Source organism: Carassius gibelio, chromosome B13 (genome assembly GCF_023724105.1).
Source record: "Carassius gibelio isolate Cgi1373 ecotype wild population from Czech Republic chromosome B13, carGib1.2-hapl.c, whole genome shotgun sequence".
Classification (NCBI taxonomy): domain Eukaryota; kingdom Metazoa; phylum Chordata; class Actinopteri; order Cypriniformes; family Cyprinidae; genus Carassius; species Carassius gibelio.
This window is the reverse complement of record NC_068408.1, coordinates 11,057,792-11,079,846: the sequence shown is the minus strand read 5'-3', so window position 1 is coordinate 11,079,846 and position 22,055 is coordinate 11,057,792. Positions and strand designations below refer to the sequence as shown.

The 22,055-nt window shown below is 36.4% G+C and overlaps 1 protein-coding gene across 1 annotated transcript; it reads right to left on the bottom strand.

The window, feature by feature from the left end:
- Positions 1-682: 682 nt before the first annotated feature.
- On the bottom strand, positions 683-19,332 carry LOC127970385 (SERTA domain-containing protein 4). The gene is made up of 6 exons (XM_052572952.1): positions 18,746-19,332; positions 11,238-11,406; positions 10,906-11,033; positions 9,702-10,072; position 9,278; positions 683-2,239 (listed from the first exon to the last, which is right to left on the bottom strand). The coding sequence occupies exons 2-6, from the start codon at positions 11,389-11,391 to the stop codon at positions 1,898-1,900; spliced, it is 996 nt and encodes a 331-aa protein (XP_052428912.1). The 5' UTR covers positions 11,392-11,406; positions 18,746-19,332; the 3' UTR covers positions 683-1,897.
- Between the last annotated feature and the right edge of the window lie 2,723 nt (positions 19,333-22,055).

Here is a 22,055-nt window from a genome sequence, read left to right as displayed (position 1 = left end):
GTGCACCATGTATAAAGTTATTATCTTTCAAAAGAAAGAGTCAACTCTGAGTCATGAAAACAAGTACATTTTTAAACAAAAGTTGTTTCAAGTTGACACATTAACATATTTATGCCTGCCCACTTGTTGTGCAGACCCGGGAAAACGTTAACCTCCCATCCCTCTGAGGGTCCAAGATCTTTGTGAAAAAGTGACTAACCTCAGTGGTGAAGATAGACAGATTATATTTGGACTATACTTCATAAGATTAAGATGAAGCAACATTTCCAATGATAGACAAACAGTTATTGAAACACTTTGAGTACTCCTCGTGTGCTGTACTTCTCCAAGCAGTGTTATTAATCTGATAAATATGCAAACAAGGACATTGACAAATGTACATTGTGTGCTGTGTATGGGTGTGTTCATAATAACCACTGAGTGCATGTTTGACTGAGGTGTGTGTGTTTGCCATTAACATTTTTTTCTTTCTTTTTTTTGCCTCAGGGGATCCCAGACTGCTCTTCCAGTAAACATTGTTTCCATAGTGATAATGGAGAAGAGAGGAAGGATGCAAAAAGGTGACAGCAAGAGTAATAAGAGTGAATGAGTGAGAGAGAAAGTGTGTGCGTGAGAGAGAGAGAATGCAAAGAAATAAGCTGCATGCCAGATATAATAACATCACAAGGAGATAAAGGGAACATTGTGAGCTTGAGATCATTTTATTCTTAACACATTTCACAAAAACACACACAGAAATCAAACCAGAACAATGTTTAAGATTTTATTTCATTTCCTACCAGCATTGTTGCCTGTATAAGTTGTGATCATGTCTGAGGTTCTCCCATTATGTGTTTTTACAAATAAAATAAATGCGGAGAAAACGCAAACAATATAAAAAAAGTGCATGAAAATAACAGCTTTCATAGTAAATGAAGATTCCCTCTTTCCTACAAATCACTTGGATCATTGGACCTCAAAATAACAGATTAATAAGGACACTGAGGTAACTGTATCCGTGATCTCTGTCAGCTGGTGTCAATTAAGATGTTTTGTCTCCTGAATATGTAAATATATTAAATATTAAGGGTGCTAAATGGAATAGAATTGTATTGAACATTATGGCCAGCTTCAGGGCCTCATGCATTCTGGCTAAAATACACTGCATGTAAATGTGATTATCATCATGGACAGCAACCCAGGTCATGCATTTCGACAGGTGCCTATATTAACAAAATTTAATTTTGAACATTTTTTTCATTATTATTTTTTTTTCCTTACAAATTCTGAATGAGTGTGAATCTTTTTTCACATGGTCCCCATCACTATGAAAGGCCATTTCTGCTACGGAATAAATAAAATGGCAGAATTGCAAGATATAAACACAGGATTGTGAGATATAAACTTGTAATTCTTCGGAACTGGTATAAACTCAGAATTCTTTCTCACAATTCAGAGTTTATATCCTTTTGAATTACAAATTTATATATCACAATTCTTTTTTTTTCTGCCATGAAATAAAAAAATAAAAAAGATTATTGTGACTTTTTTTATTTTACAGTTCTGTTTTTCTTATCACAATTATGAATTTATACCTTGCAGTTCACCTTTTCGTCTCTGAATTGTGAGTGTATGGAAACAAGCTTCCATACTTCTTTGTGGATTGGTTCAGTCACAAATATCCACAAACACATCAAACACATTAAACGAGAACATTTAAGGCACAGTATGGTAGTTTCCGCAAGAGCCGAGTGATATGTGATTTCGCTGTCCCTTTTGATTTGTGATGTTGCGTAATCCAGAAGTACAAAAAGTACCTAAAAATTAAGAAAACTTTGATATTCTGGTTTGTATAACGGATCTATAAAGCTGCTGGAAACCAGTTTCTTCCTTTGTTTCCACAGCAAGTGTTCTGTTGTTATTTTCCCCTCAAGTGAGCCCTGGTGAGAGCCCCATGGTGTCCAGAACCTATAGCGTCTGAAAGCCATCGCTGTGAAACCTCCCCTCCTCTAGCCTTCTCCTTCCCCTTTTCTCTCTTTTTCTCCAGGGTCTTGTTTTCCTTGTGGCTCTGCAGACCATCCCATGCCCTGTTCTGCTCTCTGGTTTCAGCATGACACAGAGCCAACATAGGACACACAGAGTCCTCTTCTTCATCACTGTCCTCCTCCTCATCCTCCTCCTCCAGCAGCTGTGGAAATCTTACTGAAGTTGATGATGATGAAGAAGAAGGGTGAGAGTTGGAGTATACATCCCGTTCGTACTGAAGGAGTGGATGCCGATTTGCCATATCCTTCATACTGATATTAATTATTTTATCTCATGATTTCTTGTTTGACTATTAATCAAGTTATAGCAAGAGTGAAATGTGTAACCTTATGTGTGCTGTATTTCTTTTCCTTAAGATTAATGTCCACATATTATGTGTGTGTATCAAACCGTAATGATAAGACACTTGCCAGTGCTAGAAAGCCTTGAATTTTAGATAAGTTCTCTGTGTACGTGTGTTAGTATCTGTCTGTACAGGGAGAAGCTCAGACAGTCCCAGGACAAACGATCAACTGCCAGTGTCCAGCATATCAGATATACGTCTTTGGAGAGTTTTATCTAGGTTTTGGAACCAATCAGAATTTTGTTGACTCATGTATTGACGCAATTAGTATCCTCTGTCAGGGTATAACTGTGGTTGATTTTGTATTGTACTGGGGGCGGCCTGCGAACTCCTTCGAGAGTGTTGAAGCTGACTTCTGCTGATGAAATTGCAAACTATTTTCTTCAAGTAAAATTATTATTATTAACTGAACTCATCTCTGAGTCCTGGTCTTCATTGCGACATATCTGGTCCTTGGGTTTTAACTGTAAATTCCCCTACAGTTAATGGTGGAGGATCGGCGGGCAATAGTTCTTTGTTGACATCCCTGATCAATCATCAAACCAAGGTAGGAAAGATTTTAGATTTAATATTATTGGTTAGGAACTGTCTGTAAGTGGAGGGGGTCGAGAGAAGGAGGAACGATAGACTCACTCAGACGTGAGGGGGTAGACACCAGCTCCAGGGTGGAGTAGGTAAATTGGTGTCACAATATACCTGTAAATAAGTAACCTTGTGAGTATAAGGGGTACAAGTACACATCGGTAGGTCTTGATATAAGATATTTAGAGATGTGTACAGTTACAGAGGGAACAGGTGCACACCTATAGGTCTTAGAGAGAGACGTAAAAATTTGTTTCTAGGTGTGCACAGTCCAGGGGGGGACAAAAACGCATTCTTAACAGGCATGTGAACCCGTAAAGGGCAGTGCTGGGTCAAGCACCGAGGGACAAGGGACACATAGGGCCGTAAATAGGCAGTGCTGGGTCAAGCACAGAGAGCCAAAAAGCACGAGAGGCCATAAAGGGCAGTGCATTTACGGCCGGTTAAGCCAAAGTAGGGGTATGGGAAATCCCGAGAAGAATGTAAGACGCTAGACGGGGGTTCTAGTCGTATCTCGCTCTTCCAACTCTCGATCACCCACCATTACAGACAGGGGCGCCCCGAGCTTAGAAATAGGCCAGGTCAGTGGTTAGGGAAAAGAGTATCCAAAATTAGTGTTTAAAAATAAATAGTGATAATTCATATGTGCACCTATAAAAATATAGGGATATATGCAAAGGGAAAGTATTGATTGATCTGGGATGCCTCAGGAACAACCCCAAAAGAGCTAAAATGTAGTTTTCATGACCCTGATTGGATTGGACCAGTATATGGAAATTCTGGAATATACTTTGCAATTTCATCACGCAGAAGTCAAGTGCTGTTGGTAAGATCGCCGCCTCAATATGTTTTTGGTTTATGATAGAAATATGACTGACAAATTAGGTAACCTGGTCAGCCCTGATAGAAATAATGAAACAGAAGAGAGCAAATGCTGTAAACAGTTTGGCTCTGAAGCTCTGACTTTAAAAATATATATATATATTCTCTGAATTCATTTAAAGAATGATCAGTCTGAGCTTTAATTCTGATTGTAATGTTAAAACAAAAACTTGATTGGCTTTAAACTTAGAACGAACCTGAGAAATAAACATTTATAAATGTATGTGCCGATTTGTTAAAAATAATCCCAGAAGTAACTGAGTGATGATTTAATCTGATTCTCTGTGCATAGAAGGTTTAAATGACAAAGAATGATATCATAAGACCTGTTCCAGTTCCTATATAATTGTTGAAAGTCCTGACAAGGAATACTGAACAGAATTCTGGGTTAGTGAAAAAAAAAAAAAAAAAAACTGTAGGCACACAAATTGGCAGTGGCATTTTGGAAAAACTTAGAAGCTTATGTTTTGTTAAAAAAAGATAAAATTACTTTGACTACAATGAAGCCGTTGTTTTATCTCATGCTGGCCCCCACCATGACTCTGGCTTAAGCAGTAAAAATACCAGAGACATGTTCTGAGTAAAAAAAAAAAAAATTTAATTCCTATATTTACTAATGTTTGGCCAAAAGAGTAATTTTATTGTTGGATTTCAAAATTGTAGTCACGCAGCATCATAAAAAAAGAAAAAAGAAGAGAAAAGAAAATTATTTTTTGTTTATGAGATAATAAAGTTGTAAACAAGTAACATAAACAGGGGTTTCAAAGTAACTTTGAAGACAGCATGCTAGCAAGACCCAAAGTAATATACCTGGGTCAGATAACCTCTGACAGATTTAAAACCAATGTTGAAATTCAGAAGCCATGGCCAGAATTAAGTGAATGGATAAATACAAGTTGATGTAAAAGTAATGACAATGACTGCAAAGAACTTTGAGAAACATTTGAGTTGCGAAAATAAAGTAAAAATACAAATATAAAGATGTTTATTTTTAAAATGCATATAATTTCTGACAAGTTTTAAACTGGGCTAGAGTAAAATGATAGTACGATGAAATTATGTTAAAAATGAATGAAAATGCATTGTTACGAGTCCTGAATCCCTCAGAGTTCTCTCTCTCTCATTCAAAGTAAGCTAAAATGCCGTTATCTGAGCTTGTGTTTAAGTGATAAGATATTTATAGTACAGCACAGTGTTTCAGTCAAATCATAGGCAGAGATGCTAAAGGACATGCTAAAAAAGAGTTCAGATTTAATGCATTAAGAGGGCAATTGGTAGTTAAATGTTCAACTGCCCAATGCATGTAAGAAATAAGAGATTATAAAAATAATGAATAACAATTTAGGAGCAATTGTTGAAGAGACATGAGGTCTTTAAAATCATAATACAGACCCTGAGCTATAGATGTAATAATTTTGAATAGTTAAACAGTTGTATTGCTATTTGTTCTATGACCAGTAACTTATCTGTCTTATTTTTAGTCTCCACCATCATACAGGGCCTGATGGCTGCAGCTACAGAAGCAACAGAAAATTACAATGAATGGACGGGTGTGAAAAATAAATTCACTGAGTAATCTCAGCATGATAGTTTGGAGGTATCCAATTGATTTTAGGGATTAAATATTAGTCTGATTAATCCTTTTCCAATGTTTTAACACTAGTAGGTGCTGTCAATGGCTCTCATGGTTCTTGAGTGCACCTTTCCTAAGCTGCAGGAAATACTGGATTCTGGAAGAAGACTGTCGAGGATGTTGCAACGGGAAAGAGTGGTTACCAGTGTGCATGAGGTGATTTCTCAATGACGGGTAAGATCCTCTTCTGGCCAATAGGGGACAACCTAAGGCAGGGGGTCACCGCCACTGGGCACCTGCCCTGAAGGGAGGTGTTATATGTGAGATGGTAGTGGAGTTGAGCGGATGCTTGATAGGCCTAGAGCATCATTAAGAGGGGAACTGTATGAAGTACAGCAATCTGCCTCAAAATGTGAGCTCCTCCAGACCTGATCACCAGCAACCGCATTCCTTGGCTGATTGTTGTGACAAGCGTCCACAACTTGATGCAACTATGCCAGGGGATCACACCCTGAGGACAAGGAGCTTATTTATAAAAAGTTAATGGCAATGGGCTTTCAAGAACCATCTGAGACCATGTGATGACAGCCATTATTTTGAGACAAAAATTTCTTATGAGGCTAAAATGATATTGAACTAATATGTCTATATCATAGTCTTTACTCATGCAGGTCATTAGGAATGACACAAGATGATAACAAGATATGGTGGTGGCTAAAAATGAAGACTGCTTCTGCTTAATCAAGAGATGGTTTAGATAACAAAGGTTAAGGGAATTAAGCATGTAAGGTAAAAATAATTTTAAAGAAATGTTCCTAGCATTATGTATTTTAAACAGTTTAAACTGAGATTTTAGATCTAGAAACTTTGACATTTTTAACTTATTTGAATAATTCAGGGATATATGTTGTAATGAATTTTATATTATAGTCTAAGTTATAGTTTGGCAAAAATTGTCAAAATAAATAAATAAATAATATTTTGCACAGTAAGAGAGAGAGAGAGAGAGTGCTTGAGTGGAGGCAGGGATAGTGCTCTTCTTCTATTATTGGCCTGCTAAGAAAGAGTAACCAAAACAGAGCAATAATTTTAAGACCAAAACAACCCAGCTGATTTTTCTCAAAATAAAAATCATTAATGAACAGGCAAACTTTGAGATTAGATAAGAGATTAGGTACAAACTTGGTAAAATGCACAGACAATGTTTGAGTTTAAATCCTTCCGATTTAATACCAAAAGGAAAACCTTAAATATGAGCTGTTAAAATATAAATGTGTTAAGTATGTGCATGCATGAGGATGGCTATATATATATTATTGGGGGACAATTCTGTTCCTGTTTTGTTTCAACTGAGTCACTAACCTCTGGAATGAGTGTTTTATCATTACAGAAGTGTTAAGTGAAATTACTTTACAGAAGTCGATAATTCTGAGTGAAACTAATGAAAAGACAATGCCAAACATGGGACGAGCTTTAAGTGGATTGGTTATCCAGCTCTGTCTGCTACTGGTAATAATGACTTGTTTTGTCTTTTATAATACTGATTTAAATCACTCTCTGGATTAATATGTTAAAGAGTGTTTATATGATTGGATTTGTGAAATTTAAGTTTGCCGTCCAAAATGGGTTTAAAATCCATGCCTAAATTTAAATGAGGGTCTAAATTTTAACAAGTTAACACTTTGTTGTTTGAATGGTGAAGGTAAATATTTTAGACTTGACGGCAGAAAAACAGTGACAGATTGGCTACGTCACTAACCAAATTATCCAGAGAGCACCCTCACATAAAGAAGCCTGGTGGGAAAACAAAGGAGTGAATCCTGCTTGTGTAATATAGTGCAAAAGCTTTATGTAGTGGTTTATGTAGAACAGAGATAAGTTGAACAAAAATGTGTGGATAGCCCCTTAATGGAGCAAATCCATAACAAGAGGTTTGAATTAATTGAAATAGCACAGCAAAAAAAAAAATTTTTCATAATACATTTTGTTTAAACAACACAATTGTAATAGGCTCTATGGAGCTGCTTATGAACACTTGTCAAGTCAAATTAATATTGTGAACACTGACAGGTCTTTTTGATAATGTATACTGTTTCAATACAGATTTACAGAAACTGAGGATGTCTCTTTAATAAATATTTGGCCGTTTAGCACTTAGTAATAGTATTGTTCATTTAGTAATAATATTGGGAAATCTGTCTGCTCTTTTTCAGTTTATAATAATTTTGAGTAAATTAATATCACTGCCAAATGACAAACATGAACGAGGGTTTTTAAGACATTGATCAAGTAACTGACCTGTAAGCATTTATCACTGACAAAACAGTGAGAACTAAATTGACTTTATACTAAGTATTGAGGATTTGCTTCTGAATGTGTCGCTAATATAGTCTGAGTAAAGTAATATGGTATGATAATTGACAAGATTTGCATTTAAAAAAAAAAAAAAAAAAAAGGTAATAATAAGGCAATGAGTATGGTTAACAGTAATGTCATGGTATAAAATGAATACATGCATGACAATAAGTGGATAGGTTAGTTGTATTTTAAAAGTTAGACACTTCGATACTTAAAATGTAATTTTAACCAAATGTGTTAACAATGACAAGGTTAATGGTTCATGTATGTTTAAACAGCAGGTGAACTATGATGACTGCAAATGGATTTGTGGTGAAAGTAAAGCTTAATAAAAGGGCTAATAAGTAATAAACTAGGAACTGCTCTAGGTTTTCGAGGAAATAATGATTATGATTATTTTTATTTTTTAAGATGGCTCAATATTGATCTTACTTATTTTTGGTTTGTTTATTTTTGTGTTTTTAACACCAAGTTTGGAATGAAAGGGTAAAATAGATAATCAATCTCTATAATTGTACCATTGATGGGGAAAATTATAGATTTTCATAAAATAAGGGTATCTTTACTGGGATTTAGGTTATAAGCAATGTCTATATTTGGTATCTGTGAGGTGACTGAGGGTCTGACATATGTCAGGAATGCAATAACAGTGGTTATTCATTTAGCCCGGCTTCCAGAGAATAAAATATATATACGTTTATTGTAATGAGTTTATTTTAAGATATGACCAAATTAACTAAAATTAATCATAGTTGTATAAAACATGCTAAAAGAAAACAAATAAGGCAAATATCCTTCTTAAGGGTAAAAAAAAAAAAAATGAATTGGTTATAGTGTATGCGGTTTTCTTTAATGATTTGTTAAATCTGGTTAATGAATATGCAAATTTAGTCTTAAGGCTGTTAGATAAATGTTTTGTTTTAGAGGGTAAGTGTGAAGTAGCTGTAGTAGGAAGAGAGGTATTTACAAAGATATGTTGATGAAAGTATATATGGATGGAGGACACTTTTCCAGGTAGAGGGACACACAGAATAATTCACTGGAAAAGACATTATGTGAAGAAAGACTAGTGCAAGTGGCGATATTGTGGGATTAAGTAAGTAGATGAATGTATATGGGAAGTAAGAATGTATATGGGAAGTATTTTGTACAAAATAATGTGTTTATTACTAGAAATGTCAGCCAGTACCAGAGATCTTAAGTATATGCACCTGCTTAAGTTGACCAACAGCCTGCATTCTTAGCATGCATTACAACTACACCTGACCTCATTTATTAGACCAGATGTGGGGTATTAGACCCCACATTGATCTAAAACGGGGGACTGAAGGAGTGGATGCCGATTTGCCATATCCTTCATACTGATATTAATTATTTTATCTCATGATTTCTTGTTTGACTATTAATCAAGTTATAGCAAGAGTGAAATGTGTAACCTTATGTGTGCTGTATTTCTTTTCCTTAAGATTAATGTCCACATATTATGTGTGTGTATCAAACCGTAATGATAAGACACTTGCCAGTGCTAGAAAGCCTTGAATTTTAGATAAGTTCTCTGTGTACGTGTGTTAGTATCTGTCTGTACAGGGAGAAGCTCAGACAGTCCCAGGACAAACGATCAACTGCCAGTGTCCAGCATATCAGATATACGTCTTTGGAGAGTTTTATCTAGGTTTTGGAACCAATCAGAATTTTGTTGACTCATGTATTGACGCAATTAGTATCCTCTGTCAGGGTATAACTGTGGTTGATTTTGTATTGTACTGGGGGCGGCCTGCGAACTCCTTCGAGAGTGTTGAAGCTGACTTCTGCTGATGAAATTGCAAACTATTTTCTTCAAGTAAAATTATTATTATTAACTGAACTCATCTCTGAGTCCTGGTCTTCATTGCGACATATCTGGTCCTTGGGTTTTAACTGTAAATTCCCCTACAGTACACAGACAGGGGGAGCTGGAGGTAACGGCCGGATGCGTATAAACAGCAGCAGGCAGGGACACACTCTGGACCTTCACGCCTCAGCAGACGCAGGCGTTTGCGGTACGGCCCGGGCGGTGTAATGCAGGGCTGCAGGGCAGGAGGGGGAAGAGGGGTATTTGTGGCAGGTGTTTGGAGGGAATAAGGTGTTGCTGTGGAACCTGATGGGAAGCACCAGTCACTCTGGAGGAGGATTTCGTTTCTGAGACGACGGAGAAGGTTGTTGATGAGCACGGAGCGCCGTAAGAAGGACTCGGGGTCATCCATGAAACGCAGCTTCTCGAGAGAAAGACGGAGAATGTGTGCACGCTCCTCCAAGACCGGTGACACCTGCTGGCCCAGAAGACAAAATGAACATTCATAAATGAGGTAAGGTCAGTTATCAAGTTAACCTGTATGATCCATGTGTTGTGAGGAACAAATGAAGGTGCAAGATGTTGGTGAATGCTTTGTTTCGTTTGCAGAGGTATGTAGTGTAATAAAGTGATAAACAGTAGGGAAACAAAAACTGTTAAACGATAAAACCTGGCAGTGCAGAAATATTTCAGTTTAGTAAAATAGGAATAGAAATAAAAACTGAATTGAAAGCAAAAAAAAAATCGAAATGTGCACTACAACAGAACGGAAACTAAATTTAAATGAATAATAAAATTACTAAAAAATATTTTTTTTTTATTAAATACTTTCATATGAATTTCTAACGGCTAAAATTTGAGTTTAATTTACGTTCAAACTAAATATTCAAGTAAAAAAAATTTGCAATGAACATATTTAATAATAATAATAAAAAAAAGACAAATGAGGTATGCTCAGCGAATTTTAATCTGAAATTAAATTCAGGAATTTTAATAGGAATGCTTTATTATGAATCCAGTCATGAATTTCATGTGAAGCTGAAAGATTTCGGAATACATTCACTGCATGAATACAGTTCATCACATTAATCTACATTTTTTAAAGTGACTTCTGCATGAAATATCACCATCCTCACCTTTACAATTATAAAAAAAATAATAAACCCCGGTGTTTACAGGTTCTTCAGTGGTAATGCTAGTATATGCAAAAATTATTACAGCGTCATACAGTTACATGAATTACTGAAAGTATTATGAATAATATAAAGTGTTGTGTAGAAATATGTACTATTATGTAAGGCTAGCACTTACAGTGTGACAGTAACTCCTGAAGCTCAGTGCAGGTTCTTCATCCTCCACAAATTTCCTCTTGAAATATGAGATCCGTGACAGGGCCACACGATCCATCACATGATCAGGAGCTCGTCTGTAATGGGGCTCTGGAGACAAAACGGGAAGGTTCAGACAGAGTTTCATTAATAGGCTATGTCTTCTAGATCAAAGACTGGTATGGAGAGAATTTCTGGCCTGTTTTAGTACCAAAACTGGATAACAGATTTTGAAACGTCTAGTTTGGAATGGAACATCATCAGCACCATCTGTTCATGGTAGTCTGTTTTTCAGAGATGAGATTAGTTTCAGACCTTCAATGAGCCCTTGGGTGTTACCCCCTGGTGGTGAGGAGGTGGAGATACAGCTTTTACTGCAATGCTCCGAATCCCAGATCGGTTGGTAGATTGGTGGCGGGGCTTCGGATTCAGGCTCACAAAAAGGGTTCATTGATAGGACCAAAGCCATAGTTTCACCTCAGTCCTAAACAACAAACACACAAACATAATTATTTAAAAAATGCATAATGCAATTCTGTCATACATGAGTAAGTGATGAGAATTTTCATTTTATTTCAACCCTGGATGACTTTATGTCTTCTATGGAATACAGAAGACATTTATTCTGTACAGTAAAAGTCACTGGGGTCCAGGGTTGTTTTGTACCCCATTTTGTATACTTTGTATACACAACAACAGTTGAGATATTCTTTAAATCCACATATTTATATAACACATAGTGTGCATACAGTATATATTACAAATCACAGACATATATGTTCCAAAAATCATACAGGTTTGGAACCACATATAGATGAATAAATGTGAAAGAATTAACTTTTTTGATGATATAACCCTTTAAAGCTGCAGTAGGTAACTTTTGTAAAAATATATTTTTTACATATTTATTAAACATGTCATAATGTCCTGACAGTAGAACATGAGACAGATAATCTGTGGAAAAAAATCAAGCTCCTCTGGCTCCTCCCAGTGGTCCTATTGCCATTTGCAGAAATTCATCCGCTCCCGGTAAAAAACAACCAATCAGAGCTGCGGTCCGTAACTTTGTTTGTGTTCAAAATGTATAAAAATGTATATAAAAAGCGAGTACACCATGAATCCATTTTCCAAACCGTGTTTTTGGCTTGTCCTGAATCATTAGGGTGCACCTATAATAAGTGTTTATATTCGGACTATTTTAGATTGCTTCGGGGGTACCGCGGCGGAGTAACCCAGTACCTTTGTGATTCTTCATAGACATAAACAGAGACAAGTAGTTCCGGCTACGATGTTCTTCCGCAAGACGCAAGCAGTTGTTTATTAACTGCTAGAGCGTCAAAAGTTACCGACTGCAGCTTTAAACACAGGTTTTCAATTGACACTGACTGAATTATATTTTCTGCAGCACTTTATTCACTGTGTGTGTGTTCATAACATCATATCTTAAATTGTTTTTGATGTTGACTATTTTTAAAAGTTGTATTTCTAGTAAAGTTTAATTTTAGTAAAGTTTTTGGAAACAACTCATAATTAAAATCCTTCAGTAGCAGCATCTTTGCAAAGCTTGTATTACATTTCTGACAGCTTTACAAAACAATCTGTACTGAAATATGTGCTCATACTGTTAAGATCTAATTGAACTGATTAGAGACTTAAAAAAAAAAACAGCCACTAGTTTCTAACGTTAAGATTCTTGCATTGTAGTAAGTTTTTTCTCGCTGGGGAGCAAATGTTGCATTCTAAAAGTCACACTATGTTTTACAATGAACTCTTATCTTAAGAGATCAAGGAAAATCTGAATCCTCATTACAACCCCTTTAAAAGAAGCAACCTCTCAACAACAGTGTGCTACTCTACAATAACATGTAAAGTTATTTCCTCTATCTTTGAAGATTACACTAACAAGGCATATGAAAATGCCTTCGAGACTCTTTAAAACAGCTAATAGCCAAAAACACACACTATGAAACTCAGATAACGAGATAGAGCAAGAACGACATTCAGTAGAAGCTGAAAGGGAAGGTATCTGTTTGTGTGATCTCTCTTTAATCATTTTGTTCTCTGTTCTATCACACGCGCAGTGACAGGAGAGAGAGGAAAAGTTCTGGATGACTGCGTCTACAAAGGGCATTAATCTTCACTGACAATTTCACACAGACACTATTACTCTCATGTAGTGGCTTCAGTTGGCACACACTGAACTGCCGTTACGCCAGGCTCTTCTGAGTCACCAGACACAGTGCTCACATGTTTTTGAAAAATGTGTGAAAACTCTTTATTATCAAATTTATATAGAGGTTAATGGACATGACTAATTGTGTTGATGTTATTGGAATACATTTTTTAATAATTAATTGCACTAAATTAACAAAAAATAAAATGAATCGTACAAGTAAATGAGAAGTAAAAATAAAATGGTTAAATACGAATCACAAACTTTTTTTTTTGCATGCACACAGACACAAAAATTGTTCCTCTTGCAGTAAATTTAATTCAGCTGTAATAACCCGTCCTGTTTTTAGTCTGTGTCTGCAGGGTTTGGATCACACTGAGCTCATGTGAGCGAGAGACGTGTTTAATCAGAGCAGATCCCACTCTCCTCCTCTCCCTTGTACTGTCGTTACCTGTTTCTCATTCCGCCCACAACTCTGCTTTGAATTTACGCTTTAGAAGACCGAGAGCTGACACAGAAGCAGAGCTCTTTCTCTCTCTCTCTCTCTCTCTCTCTCACACACACACACACACACACACATAAGCTTCCTGTCTGTCTTTGTCTCTTTGCTCGTTTTGCGCTTTTATGCACTCTCTCTCTCTCTCCATCTTTTCCACTTTCCTTTTCATGTGAAGAAAACATAAAAAGGTGCAGGATCCATTGGATTTGCACCTCATCGATCACACACGCACCCATACACAAATGTCACAGGGTACAGAAGGGAATGTGTACTAGAACTGTGAAGCTCAGTAGATGCTAAAACTACACATTATAAAACAGTTGATCCTAAAACCAGACAGAGAGAGTGAGAGAATGAAAGCATGAGCGATCCAAACTAAGGAATCATGTAAGGGATAAGCTTTCAGTTGTGGTTTTTCCTATGCGAAAACCACAATTACAGGTTTCCATCGAGGTCATGTAGTTTTTGGCTTAACTCACTAAAACCAAAACATCCAATGCTCATGATGCTATTTACTGGGTCATAAAAGCTGTTAAAGCTCACTCACACATTTACTTGCTATCTTAATGGGGACTTAAATGCTGAATTTTTGCTGTATTCTATTTTTGAAATAGAATAACTGCATTCATATTAAATGTTAATCATGATTTATTAAATAATTTACAAATTATTTTGCCACATCTCCTTATGCCCCCAAAGGCAGGTTTTGTCCGTTTAGCTAACTTTTTAAGAACATGCACTTCTTATGAATAGCTTATTAAAGTATTGAGTGGTTAATCTGCCAGAAAATGTAATGCTTTGAAATGATTTAAACAATTTACAAAATGCTTTGTCAGTAGCACTTAAACCAGAAAGAAAAAAACACTGCACAATTAGTCAGGTTCTGAGAATGGATTTTAGGCATCAGCTCATGTCCTGCTCATCCCTTTAGAACACCAGGCTGAAAGATCATTCTAAAACCCCAGTGAATGTCGACCACAAACATGTTCTCGGTCTGTGGCAGAGGCACAATGACACATGCACAGAGCTAGAGAGTCATCAGTAACACCACAGTCTGCCCACACGGCCTGACCCAGAAACACTTCCATGATTTATGAGAAACATGAGTAACCGATATGAGCACACATTCAAAGATGTCAATTAGGACAAAATATGGATGTGAAAAAATATCTCATTTAATATCTCAAGTTATTGCTTTCTATAGTGTATTAAACATTTAAAAATATGTAAATATTATTGCTAATTATTATAAAAATGATACACAAATTATTATTATTATTATTATTTTAATTTACACATTGGCATGACTTTTCTTCTGTGGAATACAAAAGGTGAGATTTTTGAATATTGAATAGGCATTACAAAGAAGCAGCATGAAAGTTTTATAAAAGTGGTCCATGCACTACAAGTCTTCTGAAGCCATGTTTATTTCTGATGCCATGTTGTCTTGTAAACAAACAAACCAAGTTGTTGTTCACTAAAAAAATCCTGGCTTCCACTTGTAGGTCTCAAATCTTATATGCGGTTGCATTCAGTTATATATTGTGCCTTAAGACAAATTGCATCACGTCATTGGTTGTCTCATGATTACTTATAACTTAAAAGTTGACATGATGGTGTCTAAAAGTGACATTTGATATTGGATTCAAATAGCTACAGCAAAGGGAGAATAATTGCTTAAATTTTAATTTCTTCACAAAAAGCATGTATGGTTTCAGAAGACTTAGAATGCATTATTTTATTGTGCTTTATTTGTAATTTGTTTTACACAACAACTAGAATATTTGTCCATATAAGAAAAAAGCTCATACAGATTTGGAACGACTTCTTTAATTCATGTACGCACATGCAGAACCCACACTTGAGTCACACAGTGAAGTGTGAAACACACCCTGCTGAAGTGACGCCCCAATGTCCAATAAGGTGAAAGGACCACAGTAGACTTTACCAACCATAAGGCTATAGACACACACTTACACACTTCTCCAGGAGCTTTCATCCATCTGCTCAGAAACTGCTTTCTGTCTGAGTGCTGGAAGCATTTAAACCACATGTGTCCTACTGAGGGTGCAGGACTTCGATTCAACAGTTTGGGTTAAAGCTTGACCTGAATCTATCAGTGAGACGGAGGAGGTTTATTTAAGAATCGAAATGTTGCATTGGTGATCTGAACACATCCTGCAGACTGTAATCTAGGTCATTAGGTAGTCTCCTTCATTCTCACACGCTCAGACAGAAAATGTAGGCAACACCCAGTCGAGGAGGTAAAACATCCATCCAAACATGTCTCACACACATATACAAAGCCTGGGGAAATGAGGGAAATAAATGAAAGAGGGGAAAAAAGAGAAGTAGGAACACCCTTGCCGCCTGCCAAGAGCTCTGTGGCTGCTCAGCTTGTCTAGGTTATATCCAAGAGAGAGAGAGAGAGAGAGAGAGAAAAAGAGTTTCACCATGTCTGCACTGCAAGCGGAGAGTGTAACGGTGTTAGACAGATAAAATAAGAGAAAAATTATACTGACTTCAGCCAACAGCCTTGCATCCCGGCCTCGGTGTGTGTGAGGTTATTGCAGTAACATGATCGTGTTGACACAACGCCACATCAGTGCTGAAGGAATGTTCTGGCTACCCATGCATCCCTGCTGTAAAGAATCAGTGCCTGAAGCTGTGTGTGTGTGTGTGTTTGAGCAGAGGGAGGGCAGCACATGCTCTCTGTATTCTCAAAGGGGCAGGGTAATCACATCATCCCTGCTATCATTTAAATCAGTGTGATGTATACATCATGGTGGGCTCTGATTTATGATGTGATGACTGTGATTTATTTGCATTCAGACAGCAACACTCACATTTTTTTGTCTTATGAACTTATGAACAAATAATCTATTAATAAACATTATTATTAATATTATTAAAGTTACTTTAGTATATACATATATTAAATTATATATAATTTAAATTAAATATAAATATAATTATATTTTTTCCAGTTATCTATTCTTTTATGTTTAATAAAGCTAAATCTAAAATATTTTCAAGTACTAAAAAATGGGAATTATGAAGTGTGTTCACATGCATTTAAAAAGTTATATTTCAGTCAGGCCATAGTAATATATCATGTTAAAATGTCATGTAAATACTCTTTTAATGTTTTTAAAAAGATTTTCTTATGCTCACCAAGGCGTATTTATTTGATCCAAAAATACAGTAAAAACTAATATTGTGAAAACTATTATTACATTTGAAAATGTTTACTGTTTTATTGTTTATTAAATTGTTAACTATTGGAATGTTGAAAACAGGTGTACTTAATAGTATTCATGGACATCATGACACATCTTTTCAGAATTATTTAATGAATAGAAAGTTCAGAAGAACATCATTTATTTGCTAATCTTTTGTACGATTATAAATTATTTTATTGTCACTTTTGACCAATTTAATATGTCCTTGCTAAAAAATAGTATTGATTTCTTTAAAGAAAAAAAAAAATTATCCTTCAGTTACGCCCTGAGTCATGTATACCTGGATAGAAAGATGAAGAGTGTAGATTAACTGCAAAACCCTGCTCATATAATGTACTAGCTCTCAGACTGTGGATCATGTGTTTGTACCAAATGTGATGACAGTACGGTTTTTACCACATACAGTATCCATTGTTTATCTACAATTTATTTTGTGGGTGTTTGAACGAGGTGAGCCTTTTGATGAGTCATTTCTGAATGTGAAGGTTTGACAGGAAGATGATCTGCATAGGAGGTGCTGTGTCCCTCCCTAACCACAGTTTTCTGAAACTGCCTGGGTAGAAGTTTTAGATGATTATGAGCAGCCCACAGACTCCTCAGAAGTCTCTTGAAGTAAATCCTTACCGTGCCCAGACACAAATGACTGGAACGGACTGATGAGAACCACAGGCGGTAAACGATTGCGTGGGTTTTCCTTTGTGCCTGCTGTAGATCGAGGGATCAATGCATGGCAGTATGCCAGACACTCTTAAACTGGCACAGTGATCTCAGGGGGAATACCCACATACACACAAACACACACACACTCCTGCCCCGCGGCACCAGGAACAGATGCTACAGCCAGCGCAGTCAACCTATTGCTGATAATGAAGCAAGAAATAATCCCATCCACACACACATACCATCTCAGCCACGCACAATAGCGTCTCTCTCTCTCTCTCTCTCTTACACAACAACAACAATAGCCTCAAACACATAGATCTCTCCTGACTTACACTACACAGACACCAATGCACAATTTTCCCATGCAACAGTAATTGCAAATTCATCAGGACAGAAACACACACTCTGCATCCATCTATAAAGTTATTGTGCTTTCATCTTGTACACTTCTTCTCCTTGTAAGGAAATCAAGTGGTAGCAGACGTCTGGCTCCTTGCCCTTACAACACACACACACACATAGCTTGGCTGTTTTAATGTGTGAAAGGAACATTGTGTGTGTGACCTTATTGTCATTAGCTTCTTTAGAGATCCAGTGAAATTATAGTGAATTTTACAAATAAAAACAAGAAGGAATCTTGGTCAGATGATAGCTCGCATGTATGATAGAAATATTTCATTTTATTTGACTATAATTAAATTTTAAATTTAAAAAGGTATTTTTTTTAAATGCACTCGCTGAATTAATAAATAATAAATATATATTTTTTTAAATGATGAAATATATAGTAGGAATATAAATATATGTCGGATCTATTGTTCTACATGTAGTTATTATAAATTCAGTCACAGTTATATTTTTTGAAAAAGATAGATAGATAGATAGATAGATAGATAGATGAAATAGTTTATACAAAAATTACTTTGCAACTGTAAGGGCCTTTTAATATAAACTAGTTGTACGCAAATGTTGACTACATGGACATAATGTACACTCTTTGCCTAGTGCATTCCTCATATGGACCAAATATACTTTGATCATTAGTATAACTTCTCATAACGAAAACACATGATACTGTGTGTATTCTTAGGGGCTTAAAAAATAGTTGTTTGCTCTTAACACACTTGAGAGATCATAAGTGTAGTTCATCTGTTTTGGCAATGTGCCATGTCTGTCTGCCTCCGGAGGCTGGCGACGAAACTCTGAGCACTGTGAATACGTTTAAAATATATTAACTTTTGCTTACCTTTAACTATAATGATGACCAGGTCAATGTGTGTTGTTTTATTCAATCAGATGTGTCTTTACGGACGCCGCTCTCTTTTTTAACTCGAGGTTCCGCTGCTGTGGTCCCGCTCGGTTCATCAATAACCAATTATCCACGATCCATCAGCGCGAGCCTTTCTGACTCGCAATAATCGATACGATTCTACTGGAAAAATCTAATCCAAAAACCAAGCAGTCAATCAGTGCGCGAACAAAGCCGCTGTGATGTGACGGAATCTCCGTTGCGTGTCCGCGCAGGTCGCTTTGCTTTGTGCCACAGTGACCTCACCGGCAGACGGTGCTACGTTGCAGCATTTGCTTTGAACGGGGCTTGTTAACGTTGGACACCAACAGCGTCGCCCCATTCCTCGGAATAAACAGAAGCAGCTTTTTGCTCAGGATCAGTCGCGTCCCGTCCCAGCAGCAGTGCCTCCCTGGTGCCTTGAGTGCGTGTGCGCGCTCCTGGCTTTGGTCAGAGGAGCTGCGTTTAGCGCGCAGCAGAAGTGGAGCGGGCGGGCACGGCGCCAATCATCTGTTAGACATTTCCCTTTTCAGAAGCGGCGGTCTGTATATTCCAGCCGCGCGCCTGAGCGGATTTCTCCGGTGTTCCCTATAGAAGGGATGGAGAACGCGCCAAGTTGTGCCGATTCTTTTGGTCCCAATATCACTTTCTGTACTCATACACGCACAAACATGTAGATCTATTGGGAAGAAATTTTACAGATTTGTTTCGTTAGGTTTTTATATTTAGATTGTATTTTGCCCAGCTACTTTTTTTAACAGCTAAAGGTCATGTCTGTTTTTAATGACATTTTCAGAAACATTATCTGATAATCAAACCACATTATCCTACCATTTAGGCCTATAGATCAACTAGTTTTTGTTGTTCTCGTCATTTTATATATTTTATAAAAAAAATAAAAAATCAAATAATATAAATATAAAAATTAATATTAATATAATTCATTTTTTTATTATTTATCTGTTCTTATTATTCATTAATTACAGATGACCATCAATACAACTATTTTGAAAAGCTAGCTAATTTAGATTTTAATTGTAATTTACTTTGTGGGAATTTTTAGATTTTTTATAATTTCTTTTTTCTTTTTGAATACAAATGACCATCATCACACGTCTGAGGACATTTTAGAAATGTGGCCCTCTCGAGAACAAGCATGCGCGCACACACACACGCACACACACAAAAGCTTTTTTCTTGCACAGTTTCCCTCTAACTGACTCCAGGTTCCAAAAAACACACCCTGTTTCTAGTTAGAAGCAGACATCCACTCCAGTGCCAGAGTCTGTAGTTTATTTTCTTGCGTGAAAAGCAGCCCTGCGTTGAAGGACTTTTCCAGGTGAGTGGGGGCTTCAGAGAGAAACAGCATCTTTTTAATAAATGGAAACCATGCATTGTGGTTTATTGTACCAGCACTTCTCTCTCAGCCCTTTAGTCCATTAAAGGTAAATCATTAGTAATAAGCAGCACCGTCCATATTGGAAAAAGAAAATACAATCTTGGATGTTTCTAGTCTTCAACATGACATTGAACAGGCGGTAACATATATTTTATTTTCTTCTGTACCCATGATACAATTATGTTACATATTTTGTTTTTTTTGTGGGTATGCCACCATTTTTATTTTACATCTACAGTATGTTTGTACATTTTACAAATAATTCTTTAAACTTCAACATGCCGTTTAAGAAAACTTAAAATGACCCTCAACAATAGTGCCATCTGTTGGCTACAATTCGGTACAAGTGTTTGGCTGAGTATTTATTCCAGCTCTTATTTCAGTAGTAGAGGACGCCTGATAATCTTCACAGACATACCCTCGTTTTGATGTCTATTTATCATCTAAAGCTTTTGATCTGACAGAATATTTCAGTTGCTGCTTCATTATAATAGTTAGGGCACAGAGTTCAGTTCTCCCTCTCTCTTTATTCACTCCAGCCAAGCAGCGAGGAATAAATATTGACTTGCACGGAGCTGCTGTCCGTGTTTAAGCACTTTGAAGAGAGCTCTTTTCCTCGGGATAAAACTGAAAGTTTAATGGGCCCTTCAAAATACTGTACGCTCCCCCCACGCAGACACACACTTCAAGTAGTGACATCTACATATTTATGAGCATACAAAGTGCATATGAAAGAAGTACGTGAAAGATTGGTATGATAACAAATGTATTTATAAAAAGGTATGTGTGAGGCAAAACAGTTGCCCTCATAAATTAAAAACTTCACTGTCAGCTCTAAACACAGCCCCACCGAATTTCATCATCTGTAACTGATAGAAGTTTGTATTTGGCACTAATATTTCCAAAACTTTTGTAATCACCAGAGAGGATTTAGTCATAGACAACTGGATTTTTGCTCACACACTTTATCTAGCACCAGATGGAGGTGCAGTTTTTCCCTTTGCTTCCTGTTGAACTGAAAAATAAATGAATAAATACCTGTTAAAATATAAGATTATTTACATTTTAGAACACCACAGTGTAGCATACCTAAGCATAAAATATTTATTCCATCATTAGTATTATAAAAGCTAAATTTTTTCTTCAACTTGGGGCTTTAACATCATATTTCATAAAACATTGTAAGCAAGACCTAATCCTCAAGACAATCTTACACTCCTTGGAATAAAAACAGGCAGACAAAGACAGTTAGCAGATGTGTTTTTTTTTTTTTCAAAACAGGATCGCATACAAATGCATCATCTTTTTAATGTATCGTTGTGTAAGACTTCATTTACAAATCAAATTACAGCGGTTATACAGAAGTATGAATACACAAGGTGACACAACATCGCTGCAACATTTCAAAAACATCATACAAATGTTCTCCAGAGAAAAGTAAGGCACCGACTGAATCGGTGGGTATATAGGCAATTCATTTAAAGCATTTTGAGAATAAACTGAAAGAGCAAAATTAAAAGAACTGCAAATATTATAAACGTACACAATGTTTAGAATATGTATAAAATGTTTAAAACTGGTTTAGTTGGAACACACCTTGTGAAAGTTGAAGGTGTCAGTGGCATGTTAGACCTGAATCACGTTGGGACACAGAGAGAGCACAGGGAGAGTTTGTGCTATGCTTCTTGTGCAGTTAATCCTAAAACGTATTTATGCTGGTGTTTATTGGTTCTGTAAACTGAACAGAACCACTGTCACTGAGTTCAGAATAAGATGGGTTCTTTAAATGACCATCAGGGGTCTGTTGTACTTACATCTTCTCACATACAGACTAGACTACTGCAGAGCCGTGAAAAAAATCTTATGGGA

Coding starts and splice junctions, on each gene's coding strand:
- LOC127970385 (XM_052572952.1), bottom strand. CDS start 11,391: ATGGCTTTGGTCCTATCAATGAACCCTTTTTGTGAGCCTGAATCCGAA. Junction 11,034..11,237: donor CACCCAAGGGCTCATTGAAG/GTCTGAAACTAA, acceptor TTTTGTCTCCAG/AGCCCCATTACAGACGAGCT. Junction 10,073..10,905: donor TCAGGAGTTACTGTCACACT/GTAAGTGCTAGC, acceptor CTTCTGGGCCAG/CAGGTGTCACCGGTCTTGGA.